Below are 15,390 nucleotides of genomic sequence, written 5' to 3'. Positions count from 1 at the left end.
TCCCTCGATGTCAGGCACGCCCTGGCATTCTACCAGCAGAGAACCAAACCCATTAGAAGATCTCCAAGATTCTTTATTGCCATAGCACAGTGGTTTTCAACCTTTTTTCATTTGTGGACCCCTAAAAAATTTTGAATGGAGGTGTAGATCCCTTTGGAAATCTTACACATAGTCTGCAGAACCCCAGGGGTCTACGGACCACAGGTTAAAAATAACTGCCATAGCAGAAAGATCATGTGGGCAAGCCATATCCTCCCAGAAGATTTCTAAGTGGGTTTCGGGATGAATCTTAGAATACTACAAAATAGCAAAAATTTCCCCTCCTGGGGGTATAACCGCTCACTCCCTATGAACACAAGCTGCTTCCATAGCATCCTTATGGTACGTTCCACTGCGGGACATTGCAGGGCAGCAACTTGGAGTTCTGTCCATGTGTTCTCAATGTACTACGCTCTTGTCCAAGCAGCGACTGCAGATGCAGCCGTCAGAACGGCAGTACTACAGGCATCTCTGCTGCCACCTTTCTCACACTCTCCTCCAGTCTGAACACTGCTTGCCAGTCACCCACGTGACACCCAGGGACCATTACTCGAAGAAGAAATGGAGGTTCCTTTACTGTAACTGGAGGTTCTTTGAGATGTGTGGTCCCTGTCTGTATTCCACTGCCTGCCCTCCATCCCTTCTGCTTTGGATCCAGTTGGGTTGCAGGAAGAAGAACTGGAGGGGTGTTGACCCACACTGCCTTTTATGCCCTTGGATGGGAGTGCCGGGGCACTACTGCACGTTTGTGGGTCAATGGACACTGCTTTGAAGAATTTCCGGACTCAGGTGCATGACGCACGTGCGTAACCATGTGTGGAATACAGAGAGGGACTATGCATCTCAAAGAACCTCCAGTTACAGTAAGTCACCTCCATTTATCTTTGTTAGAGCTCATCAGAATAACACCTGGATTGTCTGTTGACCACGTTTTTTATAATGACAACTTTTTCTTCTTGAGATTTTACTACATCCCAGTAGTAATTATTGAACGACTACAAGAATTCTTTTCGTTCTGCTAATACGAAGCTCTTTAGCTAATGGAGATTAGAAGTGACATTCAAAGAAAAAACTGTCCTATTTTGCTTTTTTATGATGATGGAAAGGAGATCTACAGTCGCGCTTTGAAAACTATAGGGAAAGCTGTGTTATCCGGCACTTTACAAACCGGAAAGCTCTATAAATGGGCATTTTGGGAACAGGTGTGGGGTGTAGGCTCTGGGAGGGAGTTTGGATGCGGGAGGGGGCTCTGGGTTGGGATTTGGGGCACAGGAGGGGTTTCAGGGTGCTGGATCTGGGTGCTGCTCACCTCAGGCAGCTACCCGCAAGTGGAGGTGTGTCCGAAAACCCCTCCTGCGCCCCAATCCCCTGCCCCAGCCCCCTGCCACACCCAAATTCCCTCCCTCTTAGCTAACCGGAATTTTTGATTTACTGGCACCCCCACCCCCATTCACCCAACATGCCGGATATCAAAGCTTTTACTGTATTATGGACTCCTATAAAATATAGAGAATACCTTTCAAAGTAGTACAATTTTTCAGAATGGAAGAAACTTTTTTAAAAATATGCCAACTGTAAAATCAATTTGTTTTTGCTGAGAAATATAATTAGTGGAATTATAACACCACAAGAGACATAACTGAAACCTGGGCAGTTAAGAAGGGAAAGGATTTTACTCCATTTAAATCTTGAGTTCCGTTTTTTCATTATTGCCTACATCTAATTAACCCTATCTGCTGGCAACACTTAAGAGAAAAGCTCTGTGTAAAACTGAACACTCAACCCATTTCATTGAAAGTTGTGAAAGCTCCCATTTTCACTTTAGCCTTCCAATGAATATTGCAGCAAAAAAGGATACTTTTGGTAAAAAACAAACAAACAACAAAAATCCTTCTCTCTTTTTAAAAAAAAATAAAAATTAAACTGTTCTCACCTTCTTATGCATCATAAGGAATTTTTTTTTAAATAAAAAGGTAAGTGTTTTTTCTTTGCAAGCCACTTTTAAGACAGAGGGTTTTACAATTGCTGTCTGTTGCTTTTTCATACATGTTGGTTTTTGTTTGTTTCTATAGCATACATTCGATCCAATCAGATTATGGGCTGGGGAGAAAAGGCTATTGAGATACGATCAGTGGAAACTGGGCATTTGGATGGCGTGTTCATGCACAAAAGGGCACAAAGACTCAAGTTCTTATGTGAACGGAATGACAAGGTAGTCTTTTTTTTTTTGCTTGCAACTTTTTGCCTTCAGTTACACCATGTTCTCTAATTGCATTATAAATATCTTGAACATTAAAGCTTAACACAAATCTCTGCTTTCTTTCTTCTTCATCAGACTTCGGTGAGCAAGCAAATGATCTGAACACTTTGCTACCATCGTAAATAGTTTTTATCTCTTTCTTCACAGGTTTTCTTTGCCTCTGTGCGGTCTGGTGGAAGCAGTCAAGTTTATTTCATGACCCTAGGCAGGACTTCTCTTCTGAGCTGGTAGAAGCAGTGTGATTTGACAAGGGATTGCTGACATCCAGAGTCTTCGAGATCCTCATAACTTGGAATTATTAGTAACTGGAGTACAGACCTGCACTGATGCAAGCACTCCATGTGAATGTGTGTGCAGGCATCACTAGTGTTAGGTTTCTTTTTGTTTTTAAACTGAGGCTGCAATGCAGCTGGTGCTGTAAAGATACCATCGGGTGCTATAAGTCTTTGAGATTTGGGATCACACTAGAAAACAACAGGTCTTTCCCCCTCTTCTCCCCCCCCCCCCCCACCTCCTTCAGCTCCAGAATTCCTAGGCTTTGAATGACTCTGTTTGTTAGTGTGAAAAGAGAAAGGCTTATCATGAACATGTTGTTGATTTGGCAGGAGGCAGGCAAGAGAAGGTGACAAGTGGTGGTGAGAGACAGTCTTGCTGAAGCAGAGGGCAGATCTAATCTAGTAATGTTAACAATGTATTTAATTGACATTTCTTTTTTGTAATGTGACAATATATGGACAAAGAGGAAGGTGCAAGTTTTAAGAAGTTAATATTTATAAAATGTGAACGACACAGTGGCTAGGATAACTTCTTTCTTGGGGGTGGGGTGGGGGGTGGAATTCTTGGTTTTGGTTGGTTGGTTTTATTTTGGCCTGGCCAAGAGCTTAGTCATTTTTCTGTGTACCAGGTTTTGCCTGAAACATGTGCAGATGATAAAAAAATTTGTTCATTTTCTACAATGATTCTGTGTTAGGACAGAACTTGGTGATGTCACAGTATTAGCACTGCCTCAGTTAAAGGTTTAATTTTTGTTTAAACCTAGAAGTGCAACAACAGTTTTACCACAGTCTGCACTTGCAGAATGAGAAGAAGAAAAAATTCCAAACAGCGTATGTTTATTTTTTTGTGCCTACCTCATTGTTTTTAATGCATAAAAGAGGTGGTTTAGTTTATACGTTTTTAGAGGAAAAACCATTAATGTCTAATTTAATCTTAATACCAAAACTACCAGATGAAAGGTTTGACTGTTATTCTGTAGCAAGTTTCAGCAGAAGGGGAGAGTAGTCCATTGAGATGGTTGAAATAGCCTTATGGCAGTGAGACACTGACTAATGTAATTGCTTACTAAGTTGGAAATCAAACATTTTTACCAACTTCATCAGTAATGGAAGATTGATGAATTTAGCCTAAAACCAGAGGTTTCACTCTTCTAACATGTGGGCTTAGTAACAGACAGGTAACAATAACTAGTCTAGTTCTATAAACTGTTAAATGTTGTAGGAAACATTTTGGGGAGGTGATGTTTTTCTTTTCTAAGAATGCAATGCACTAAAACTATTTTAAGAATGTAGTTAATACTGCTTATTCATAAAACAGCATATACTTGTGTTTAGGTGTAAGATCCCAGCTCTGGCTCCCCCCCCCTTTTTTTTTTTTAAAAAAAAAGTCAGTTTTATTTTATGAATAAGTTTCTGACATTTGTAATAAATGTCTCAAGAGTAATAATATGTTTAATGGCTACATGTTCATTACTTGAGAAATCTTGAGTGTATAATAGTCTGTTGGTGATGTAATAATGCACAGTGTCATGATTCAACCATTTTTTTTTTTGTTTTGTTTTGTTTTGGTGGGGTACTTTGTTGACAGCTGCCTTAAGCTGTTCATTCAGTGAACAGGCTCTCAGTGTTTCACAGTCTTTGTCTTTTGCTGTGCTTAATTTACTTTCATGGCATGACAGGTAGGGCTTTTTAAACATTCTTTAATCAAACAGATTGATTGTTCAAGTGACTGGTCACTTGATTGCTTTAACATTAACAGAACCAACTGGGCAAGTGTTTTGCTCAAGGAACCCTTTTGGCATCAACCCTGACTGCTGTAAATTCTTCTAATCTAATCAGCGTTTTTGCTGAAAGTTCTCCTTTGAACATCAGAAACAGTTTAAAAGGGAGCTGGTGTGTACACACACGTGTACACACACACATATATCAAGAAAGCCTTACATTTGCTGGAAAAAGAGTACTTAGAAATATTTTTTTAAATTGTTTGACTTTTGGATAGCACTGAAGGTCAAGGGTGGGGACCCATTTCTTCAGTATCTGTTACAATCAACCAGAAGAGCTATCAGTTCTCTGTACTATAATGAACTAAAGGGACTCTGAAGTCCAACATAATCATAGACAGGGATGTAATCACAAGATGGCCCTGTAGCATAATTAGCTGACACGGATCAGTTCAATGTCATTCTGCATGGTTTTAATACTTACAGTGCTGTGTGATTAAAATGGATTCAGTTCTTGTCCCCACCTCACACGCTACCTGGGAAATCAATACTGTACGTGAGAATGTTCCAGGGATTCCCCAGGTTACGGATATGTGCTTTTTCCTGAGGGAAACTTATTCACTGGAACTGCCAGATGGCAGCTTCTGCCTCCACAGAAGTGCCAAGGTGGCCAAACGACAAGTAAAAACAGTGTTACCAAACCACCACATATAGAACGTTGGACTCTTTAAACAGTGCTTTTGTCAGAGCAGGGAAAAAGCTCCTAGGTTTAGTTTTAAGCTTTAATAAGTAATAACTTCCTGTATCTTTGTCGAAGTAACCCTAACTGTATGACTGCAGTGTTTTATTTTTATCTTATGCACATGTTATGTTGGAGAAAATGTTTACAAAAATGGTTTTGTTACACTAATGTGCATCACATATTTATGGTTTATTTGAAAGTGATTTTTGTGGGGTTTTTTTTTTTAGTTTTTCATATTAGTAATAGTACACTTTTTGTGACTTATAACCCCAAACTCTGCTGATTATAAAGATGCTCAACAATAATACAATTGACAAACTGCATTAAAATGACTAATTATAGAGCTGCAAAGCAGGCTGGTGACAAGTAAACAGCCTTTTTTCTGCAGTGCTATCTAACTTGTCTTCTGTGTATTATGGATATTACTGTTCCCCCCCTTCCCCCCCCATTTTTCCTTAAATAAAGTCAAAATGACACCTACTATATGTGGAAAGTATTTTAAATATTTTTCTGCTCCTGGAGAACCAAGGTGTTTATTGCCTTATTCCACTGAAGGTGAGAAAAAGCAACGTTACCAAATTTCATGATTTTACTGCAAGTTCAGCAATATTTGGTATTTTTATTTAAGCCCCAGCTCCTGGAGCCAAATGATTTCTCCGCTTTCTTGTTTGTGGTTTTAATTTTTGGTCCTCGTGGTTGTGTTGAAAAGCTTTAAAATGTAAATCAGTGGCACCCAGAGGCTCGGAAAACAGAAGACACTCAAAGGAAACCTAAAATGGTGATGGTTTTTAAAATCTCGTGAAATCTCGTGATTTTGGGGGTTAGTATTTCTAAGCAAGTATGGTGAACTGAAATCTAGGGGCAGATCTCAGCAGGTATAGATGACGTAGCTCCATTGAAGTCCAGGCCTGCCAAGTGTAAGTAAGGGAGTAGTGGACAAAATTGGTACAGAGCTCCGACTTGCACTGCCTGGTCCTGGCCGTACCCTGTATGTGCTTCCCACCATGTGCTGTTTTCTTTCGATAGTGGGAAAATGCCTATTCTAAACAAGTTGACCTGTTAGTTAGGCTGCTGCTGAAACAGGAAGTCTGTGCTCACACAGCAGGCATGTGTTCTGGTTTCCCTCTCCTTTTGAGCTGTAGAAGCTAGCCATAGGTTGTAAATTAATAAAAAATATGTCTCTGCTTCTTTCATTTTATATAGACAGGAAAGGCTTCTGCAGATAGTTCAGACCCACAGATACCCCGTTCTCTTGATGTTAGAGTCCAACTGGTGTTAAATAACAACAAAAAGTAGCAGAAGCAATTAATTGCTAGCTAAACTCAAACTGACTCTTGCCTAATGCCTGAGCCAGAGCTACAGGATTTCCTCAGTGAAACTGGCAAGCCATCAAAGAAGAAAACAAGCATGTTCACCTTGAGGGCTTGTCTACATTAGAAAATCATATAATTTTAGAACATTTGCTAAAATGATGATAAACACAAGTTAGCACTCATCATAAGCAAAGACTGTCATATTTAATATTGGGGCAGCTGATTGTGGTTAATGCTAGTGATCAGATTTGATGTCCACATACTGAGTGTTAACAAAGGCAATGGAAAACATGGAAAGGCAGCATACTCCACAGGAAAAAAATTACACGATTGCAGTGGGGAAGACACAGGAAGAAGCCAACAAATCTTAAAAGCTGGGAGCCAAATATCATCCTTCTGTGTGGCTTGTGTATATGCAAATGGGCAAGTGGATCAGGCCCAAGGAAAATTGTTTTTTTGTGTGTGTGTGTGGGGGGGGGAGACTGCAACATAACAAAGGAAAACCAGGGTATTGAGTAATAACAATAAATTGCAGTTAGCCAGATAAAGTAAATGCTAAAAAACAAAAAAGCGGTTGAAAAAATAAAACCCATGCAAGCTTTAAACATTTACATTCAAGTTGAAAATAAATATGAAAGATATAAAAGCAAAGACCAGTTGGTAAACAGAAGATTCAAGTTAAAACTATGTAAATATAAAAACAAAACGAAAGGGTGGGAGATCTGGAGAAGGATGCTTGCTGTGGAATTAGGATTTTGTGGGAGCTGGGCAGGAGCAAACTTCAGTTTTGTAGACAGCTTCCTTTGTGGAGAGAGGCTGTTGGTATGTAGCGTGTCTTTGTTGGACTGGATTTTTGATAATTTGTCATGGATGCCTGGAGTCTGGGATGAGGACTCTCATGTTGGAATTTGAAGTGGAAAATTGACATAGTAATAAAAAAGATTCCGCAGAAATGGCACAAGTGCAAATGAAAGAAGCATACCTAGGGCAGGTAGAAGGTTTCTGCAGCACCTAGGGAAATGCATTTCTCCATTGTAAATTTAACACTGGATTCTGCAGAAAATTCTGCAGAAACCATGAGACCTTGCTTATAATGATGTGTGTTCCATTTCCACTTTTAGCATTTAACACAACACCAGCCCATTTTACTGTCAACTGTAGCGTCCATCTCTCTGTTACTGTGACTAACTCTACGATGGGTGCAGAACTTCCAGATCTCCTTGGCAAGCTGCCTCAAAATCACATGGGCACATTGCCATGCAGCGTTGTGAAGAAGAAACCAGTTTAATTCCAAATGGCTCGTTCAGTATTAGTTTTGAAGACTATCATAAGGAAAATGTTTTTCAAAACTAATCTTGTCTACTTATGGGTGGCTGCTTTTTTTCTTCTTTCATTCATTTTTTTAGTCCCAGAAGTTAAATGGTTAGAATACTTGTTTGACAACTTGAGAAGAATATCTCAATTGCCAGAATGTAAGCTCCAGGCAGTGGGGATTATTCTCCCTGCTCATCTAAAGAAAACAATACAATACATGTCTGGGATGAAAGTTCAAAGAGCAGCTTTTTCAGAATAGCTGTGAGAACTGGTGGAGCAAGGATGCATCCCAGTACATACACACCTTCGGTGGAGCTCTGGCATCCAGATGATGATGATAATTTTCAGCCCAGGATCACACGTTAGATCTTAAAATGTAGAACCCCTTTTTATTTTAAAAACATCAATGCAACGTTCTGAGGTGACATAAAAGAAGGATTTAAAACTGAGTGCATTGATATTGCTGTGAATGGGAAATAGGTGATACTGCTGTAGAGGCCACATATCACAGAATTAGGAGAGGGGAAGGGTAGCTTCAATCTCAGTTTTCTTTGTGGTCTTGTCACTTAGCAATATCACAAAGAATGCTACTCTGTGGGAGTCACTTTCTGTGTGAAGTTCTGCCTTGGCTAACAATTCCTGAAGAGGTTTTAGAAGGGTAGCTGTGTTAGTCTGTATCAGCAAAAACAACGAGGAGTACTTGTGGCACCTTAGAGACTAACAAATTTATTTGAGCATAAGCTTTCGTGGGCTAAAACCCACTTCATCAGATGCATGGAGTAGAAAATACAGTAGGAACATATATATAGCAGTACATGAAAAGATGGGAGTTGCCTTACCAAGTGTGGGGTCGAGACAATTCAATTAAAGTGGGATATTATCAACAGGATGAAAAATCACTTTTGTAGTGGTAATCAGGGTGGCTCATTTCAAACTGTTAATAAAAAGGTGTGAGTAACAGTAGGGGGAAATTAGCATGGGGAAGTTTAGATTTTTTTAGTTCTTGTGGTGACCCATCCACTCCTAGTCTTTATTCAGGCCTAATTTGATGGTGTCCAGTTTGCAAATTAATTCCAGTTCTGCAGAATTTCCCCGTGCTGCATGGCAGGGGTTTTTCCTCCATTGAACTGAAAAAGGAAATTGGGTTTAACATTTCACACAGAGGCTATTGTGGTTCTACAGGGTAAATAGTATGTGACATGGGAAAGCTAATCTAATTTCTTCCAACTGTGCTTTATGCCACTCACACTTTACTTATCCTCTCTGTGAAATGCTGTTTCACAACTTCATGCTTGTCATTCGGCATAATTTGTCAATTAAAAAGGGATTTTGGCGCATTCGGTTTAAATTTAATTTCATATTTGTATATATTAAATAACCTTTGCCCACACCGGGTTACCCGTGTTTCAGTGTTTTCAGTACTCTGAAACAAACACAAAAAAGTAAGGGGATTTCGTAGTATTTTACACTTAGCCTTTTATCTCAAAGTGTTTACAACAATTCTCAGGAGAACCCTGTGAGGAATGATTGATAAGATTCCAGTTTTTGAAATAGGGGGCGTGGAAGCACAGATGAGGGTAAGTGATTTGCCCCAGGTCTCCCAGGGAGTCAGTGGCAGAGTCCGCAATAAAACAGAATTTCAGATAGTCCAGCACTCTAACCACTAACTGAAACTACCTCCTCAGGATGGCAGACTAGCCATTACATGAAACACTGAGTCTTTCCACTAGCAAGAAATTCACCAATCACTAGCATTTTGGCTTATTCAGACTAAAAAATATTTGCAAATTTAGATCTGGTCAGAAAAGGAAGCAGACGTGGGAATTCATCATTGTTATAAAGGGAAATTTTAATATTTTGTTGAAATTTGATTTTTCCAATAATTTGACCAGCCCTTAGTAAAATGCAATTTTTTTTATTTTATTAATGTAATTTTCATGTCAGTCCCTTGCTGACTCAGTTCCCAGGTGCTGGAATCAGTCTGACTCATTAACTCTGTGTGTGAACAACATCCAGGGTTTGAGTGCTTGCATGTATTTATGGTGAGGACTATCTAAATTTGACACAACCTACAATCTGCTTAAGTGGCTTGCTAAAGTAGTCAAATACTGGCAGAGTTGTGAACAGAACACCCCCAGGTTCTGATTCAGAGTCGCCTGATCTGAGCTCCTCCTCGTTCTAGGCAGGGCTCATAGCCTGTTAGGGTTGCCTGACTTCCCATGTCTGACTTCAGGTAGGGTTGCCAACTTTCTAATTGCAGAAAACCAAACACCCCTGCTTCACTCCTCTGAGGCCCCGCTCCCAATCACTCCATCTCCCCTCCCTCTGTCACTTGCTCTCCCTCACCCTCGCTCACTCATTTCACCAGGCTGAAGCAGGGGGTTTGGGTGTGGGAGGGGGTGAGGGCTCCGGCTGGGGGTGCAGGATCTGGGGTTGGGCCAGGGATGAGGGGTTGGGGTATAGGAGGGGGTGCGGTGTGGGTTTCGGGTGGCACTTACCTGTGGTGGCTCCTGGAAGCGGTGACATGTCCTCTGGCTCCTAGGCAGAGGTGCAGCCAATGGGAGCTGCGGAGTCCGCACTTGAGGCTGGGGCAGCACGTGTAGCCCCCCTGGCCAGCCATGCACCTAGGGGCCGCAGGGATATGCCAGCTGCTTCTGGGAGCCGCATGGAGCCAGGGCAGGCAGGGAGCCTGCGTTAGACCCAGGGTCCTGCTGCGCCACCAACCAGACTTTTTTACGTCATGGTCAGCAGTGCTGACTGAAGCCACCAGGGTTCCTTTTTGACCCAGCATTCCAGTTGAAAACTGGATGCCTCAGGCTGGGGTTTTGGGGAAAATTTCAGCCAAAGTGGTGCAGCTGTTTCAAAGAATAAAGCTAGGGGGAAACACATTGTTTTGTCCATATTAAATTCCTGAAACCATGTCTTTAAAATGATCTAGTGCCCTTGGTACTTGGGGCAGAGACTTGAAATTTGGCCATGGGCAGGGAGGATTGGCCTTTGCGTTAGGAATGTGCCTTTTGCTATCACTGTGGTAATCTGCCCATATTGGCCAAGTTATAGGCCTTTGAAATATCCCTGTTCACACATAGAATCATAGGACTGGAAAGGACCTTGAGAGGTCATCTAGTCCAGGGTCCTGCACTCAGGGCAGGTCTAAGTATTATCTAGACCATCCCTGACAGGTGTTTGTCTAACCTGCTCCTAAAAATCTCCAATGATGGAGATTCCACAGCCTCCCTAGGCAATTTATTCCAGTGCTTCACCACCCTGACAGTTAGGAGTTTTTCCTGATGTCCAACCTAAACCTTCCTGGCTGCAATTTAAGCCCATTGCTTCTTGTCCTATCCCCAGAGGTGAAGAAGAACAATTCTTCTCCCTCCTCCTTGTAACAACCTTTTATGTACTTGAAAACTGTTATGTCCCCCCTGTCTTCTCTTTTCCAGACTTAACAAACCCAATTTTTTCAGTCTTCCCTCATAAGTCAGGTTTTCTAGACCGTTAATCATTTTTGTTGCCCTTCTGTGGATTTTCTCCAATTTGTCCACATCTTTCCTGAAATATGGCACCCAGAACTGGGCACAATACTCCAGATGAGGCCTAATGAATGCGAAGCAGAGCGGAAGGATTACTTCTTATATCTTGCCTACAACATTCCTGCTAATACACCCCCAAATGATGATCGCTTTTTTTGCAACAGTGTTACACTGTTGACTCATATTTAACTTGTGGTCAACTATGACCCCCCAGATCCCTTTCTGCAGATCTCCTTCCTAGGCACTCATTTCCCATTTTGTATGTGTGCAACTGATGGTTCCTTCCTAAGTGGAGTACTTTGTATTTGTCCTTATTGAATTTCATCCTATTTACTTCAGACCATTTCTCCAGTTTGTCCAGATCATTTTGAATTTTAATCCTATCTTACAAAGCACTTGCAACCCCTCCCAGCCTGGTGTCATCTGCAAACTTTATAAGTGTACTCTCTACCATTATCTAAATCATTGATGAAGATATTGAACAGAACCGGACGAAGGACTGATTCCTTCAGGACCCCACTCAATATGCCCTTCCAGCATAACTGTGAATCACTGATAACTACTCTCTGGGAATGGTTTTCCAACCAGTTTTGCACCCACCTTAAAGTAGCTCCATCTAGGTTGCATTTCCCTAGTTTGTTTATGAGAAGGTCACGCGAGACCGTATCAAACGCTTTACTAAAGTCAAGATATACCATGTCTACCACCCCCCACCCCGTCCACAAGGCTTGTTACCCTATCAAAGAAAGCTATCAGGTTGGTTTGACACAATTTGTTCTTTATAAATCCATGCTGACTGTTACTTATCACCTTATTCTAGATGTTTGCAAATTGATTAATTATTTGCTCCATTATCTTTACGGTTACAGAAGTTAAGCTCACTGGTCTGTAATTCCCTGGGTTGTCCAGTCTTCTGGAATCTCTCCTGTCTTCCATGACTGATTTTTCAAAGATAATCGCTAATGGCTCAGATATCTCCTCAGTCAGCTCCTTGAGTATTCTAGGATGCATTTCATCAGGATCTGGTGTCTTGAAGACATCTAATTTATCTAAGTAATTTGTAACTTGTTCTTCCCTGTTTTAGCCTCTGATCTTACCTCATTTTCACTGGCATTCACTATGTTAGACATCAAATCACCACCAACCTTCTTGATGAAAACCGAAGCAAAGAAGTCATTAAGCACCTCTGCCATTTCAACATTTTTCTGATGTTCTCACCCCCCCCCCATTGAGTAACCGACCTACCCTGCCCTTGGTCTTCCTCTTGCTTTTAATGTATTTGTAGAATACATTTCTTAGTTACCCTTTATGTCTCTAGCTAGTTTGATCTCGTTTTTGCCTTGGCCTTTTTAATTTTGTCCCTACATACTTGTGTGATTTGTTTATATTCACCCTTTGTAATTTGACCTAGTTTCCACTTTTTGTAGGACTTTTTTTTTTTTTTTTAAAGATCATTGAAGATCTCCTGGTTAAGCCAGAGTAGTCTCTTGCCATACTTCCTATCTTTCCTATGCAGTTGGATAGTTTGCTCTTGTGCCCTTAATAAGTTTCCCCTTAGACTTGCTTCCCATGGGATCTTACCTACCAACTCCCTGAGTTTTCTAAAGTCTGCCTCCTTCATTATCTTTATTTGCTGTTCTCCCTCCTACCGTTCCTTAGATTTATGAACTCTACCATTTCATGATCACTTTCAAAATGTCAACCAGTTCTTCCCTATTTGTCAAAATCAAATCTAGAACAGAATCTCCCTTAGTAGCTTTCTCCACCTTCTGAAATAAAAATAGTCTCGAATACCAATACATTCCCAGAACTTGTTGGATAATCTGTGCCCTGCTGTGTTATTTTCCCAATGGATGTCTGAGTAGCTGAAGTCCCCCATCACCACCAAGTCCTACTTTGGATGATTTTGTTAGTTGTTTAAAAAAAGCCTCATCCACCTCTTCTTCCCTGTTAAGTGGCCTATAGTAGATCCCTACCATGACATCACCCTTTTATCCTTACCCAGAGACTTTCAACAAGTCTGTCTCCTATTTCCATCTGAACCTCAGTTCAAGTGTACACATTTTTAATATATAAGACATCTCCTCCCTTTTTTCCCTTGCCTGTCCTTCCTGAGCAAGCTGTACCCTTCTATACCAATATTCCAGTCATTTGTATTCCACCAAGTCTGACTGTGATGCCAACCATGTCATAGTTGTGTTTATGTACGAGCATTTCAAGTTCTTCTTGTTTATTCTCCATACTTCTTGCATTAGTATTCAGACATCTAAGATATTGATTTGATTCTCCCCCCCAACCAGTTCTGTCTTCTCTCCTTTATCCCTCCTATAACAGCCCATGCTCCCCCCAAATTCCAACCTTTCTCCCAGGTCTCCACAGGTAAGTCGAAAACATGGGCGTTGGTCACCTGCCCCCTTCTAAACTAGTTTAAAGCCCTCCTCACTAGGTTAGCCAGTCTGTATCCAAATATGCTCTTTCTCAATAGGTGGACCCCATCTCTGCTTAGCAGTCCTGCTTCTTGGAACAGCATCCCATGGTCAAGGAAGCTAAAGGCCTCCTGGCAACGCAATCCTTGCAGCCAGGCATTCACCACCAGGATGCATCTGTCTCTGCCTGGGCCTCTACCCTTGACCGGAAGGATCGAAGAGAACAGCACCTGCACTCCCAACTCCTTCACCCATGCTCCCAGAGCCCTGTAGTCACTTCTGATCTGCAGAGGGTCATACCTTGCAGCATCATTAGTGCCCACATGGATGAGTAGCAGAGGTAGTAATCAGAGGGCTGGATGTTCATTGACAATCCCTCTGTATTGTCTCAGATATGGGCCCCTGGCAGGCAGCATACTTACATGCGCAGTTGAGAGTTGCTAGATCTTGGCAACCAAAAACTTCCAGGATTCTGTCCTCATGGAGCACGCTTGAGCCTTTCAGCTCCTGTTGCTGACCAGACTGCGCATGCACCATTCACATAGCGCAACTCAAGATGCTTTATGCCCTCACAGCTCCTACGTGTGACCAGACTAGGCAAGTGCCATCCCCACACAGTGACTGAGCATGCTCCAGCCGTGTCTACAGGGGCTCAGAAAGATTTCCCCTGTAATCTCTGGTGCCAGTTGCTCTCTTTTGTGGTGGGGCTGGCACCAGGGAGCTTATCCCTTCAGTGTTCTCAGTGACCCCCTGCTGGCGTGCAGGCAGCATGGAGGAGGAAGGTGTCTATTTTGAATGCAGAGGGCACAAAAGGTGGACCTGGGGGAAAGGAGTAGATCAAGATGAGAAGTCTGGTGAGACTGGGACTAAAGTGGAGGAGAGAAGAGATACGGTGACTGGCAATTGAAGGGGGAGACTGGAACTGGGAGTCCGTAAGGGAAATGGGGAAGAGTAATGGGAGCCAGTTGGTTGGGAGAGTGGGGTGGACAGTGAGATCAGACAAGGAGCTGGAGGGGACTGCGGCTGCACAAGGAGACAGCCCAGGAAGCCGTGGGCTGGGGAAGGCAGGGGGAGGAGAGAGAGAACTGACAAGGTGCAAGGATGCGGGGGTTGGGGCCGACGACTGGGAGAAGGCTGATATTGGTGAAAAACACAGGAAAGGAGATTGGGACTCGGACATCAGGCCCAGAACAGGAGACTAGGACTGGCTGGGCAAGGAGACTGAGATGAGAAGCTTCAGGAGTAGAGATTGGGTTTGGGTTAGGCAAGTAGAATGGGACTAGGACAAGAAATCGGGTTGTGGGGTAGAGATAGGACTGGAACAGGGAAAGGTTGGAAGAGACAGGGCAGAAGGGATCAAATTTGGAGGGGAACAGGCATAAGAGCTTTCCCACCAGAGTAAAGACCCCTCCAGAGCCTTGAATGGAACCCAAGATTCCTGAGTTTCACCATTCCTCTGCTGTCCTCAAATATCTGCGATACCTTTTGGCAAAGCGTGTCTCTCCCTCCCACCCCTGGGCTGGTCCAGATACTGGACGCCAGCCTACTATTGCTGTCAGTTATTCCATTAGCTCCACTGGCAGAGGGTCTGATGATGACCCTAGTGGGTCATATGATGATACATGATGGAATCTGGGGTTTTTTTGTTTCCTTTTTAAAAAAGTCTAGAAAATTACACACCAACAAAAACTATGTTAAAAGAACATCAAGGTTGCAAAGTTAAGCACTTGAAAATTCAGAAATGCCTGTGCAGCTTTAACTCTGCCC

At 42.2% G+C, this 15,390-nt stretch overlaps 1 protein-coding gene across 4 annotated transcripts in view; it reads left to right on the top strand.

Moving 5' to 3' along the window:
• MAP4K4 (mitogen-activated protein kinase kinase kinase kinase 4) overlaps nt 1–5,518 on the top strand; it is a 238,864-nt gene extending 233,346 nt beyond the window's left edge. For all 4 annotated transcript variants that reach the window (XM_073351753.1, XM_073351762.1, XM_073351771.1 and 1 more), the window contains 2 exons: nt 2,112–2,251; nt 2,447–5,518. In XM_073351753.1, the coding sequence (XP_073207854.1) occupies nt 2,112–2,251; nt 2,447–2,530 (224 nt within the window). In that variant the 3' untranslated portion in view covers nt 2,531–5,518. The remainder of the gene's footprint in view (nt 1–2,111; nt 2,252–2,446) is intronic.
• Nucleotides 5,519–15,390: the final 9,872 nt, after the last annotated feature.

The sequence above is a fragment of the Lepidochelys kempii genome, chromosome 1, assembly GCF_965140265.1.
Source record: "Lepidochelys kempii isolate rLepKem1 chromosome 1, rLepKem1.hap2, whole genome shotgun sequence".
NCBI classification, from domain to species: Eukaryota; Metazoa; Chordata; order Testudines; family Cheloniidae; genus Lepidochelys; species Lepidochelys kempii.
The sequence above is the reverse complement of the archived record's forward strand: the minus strand, read 5'-3'. Positions and strand labels throughout refer to the sequence as shown.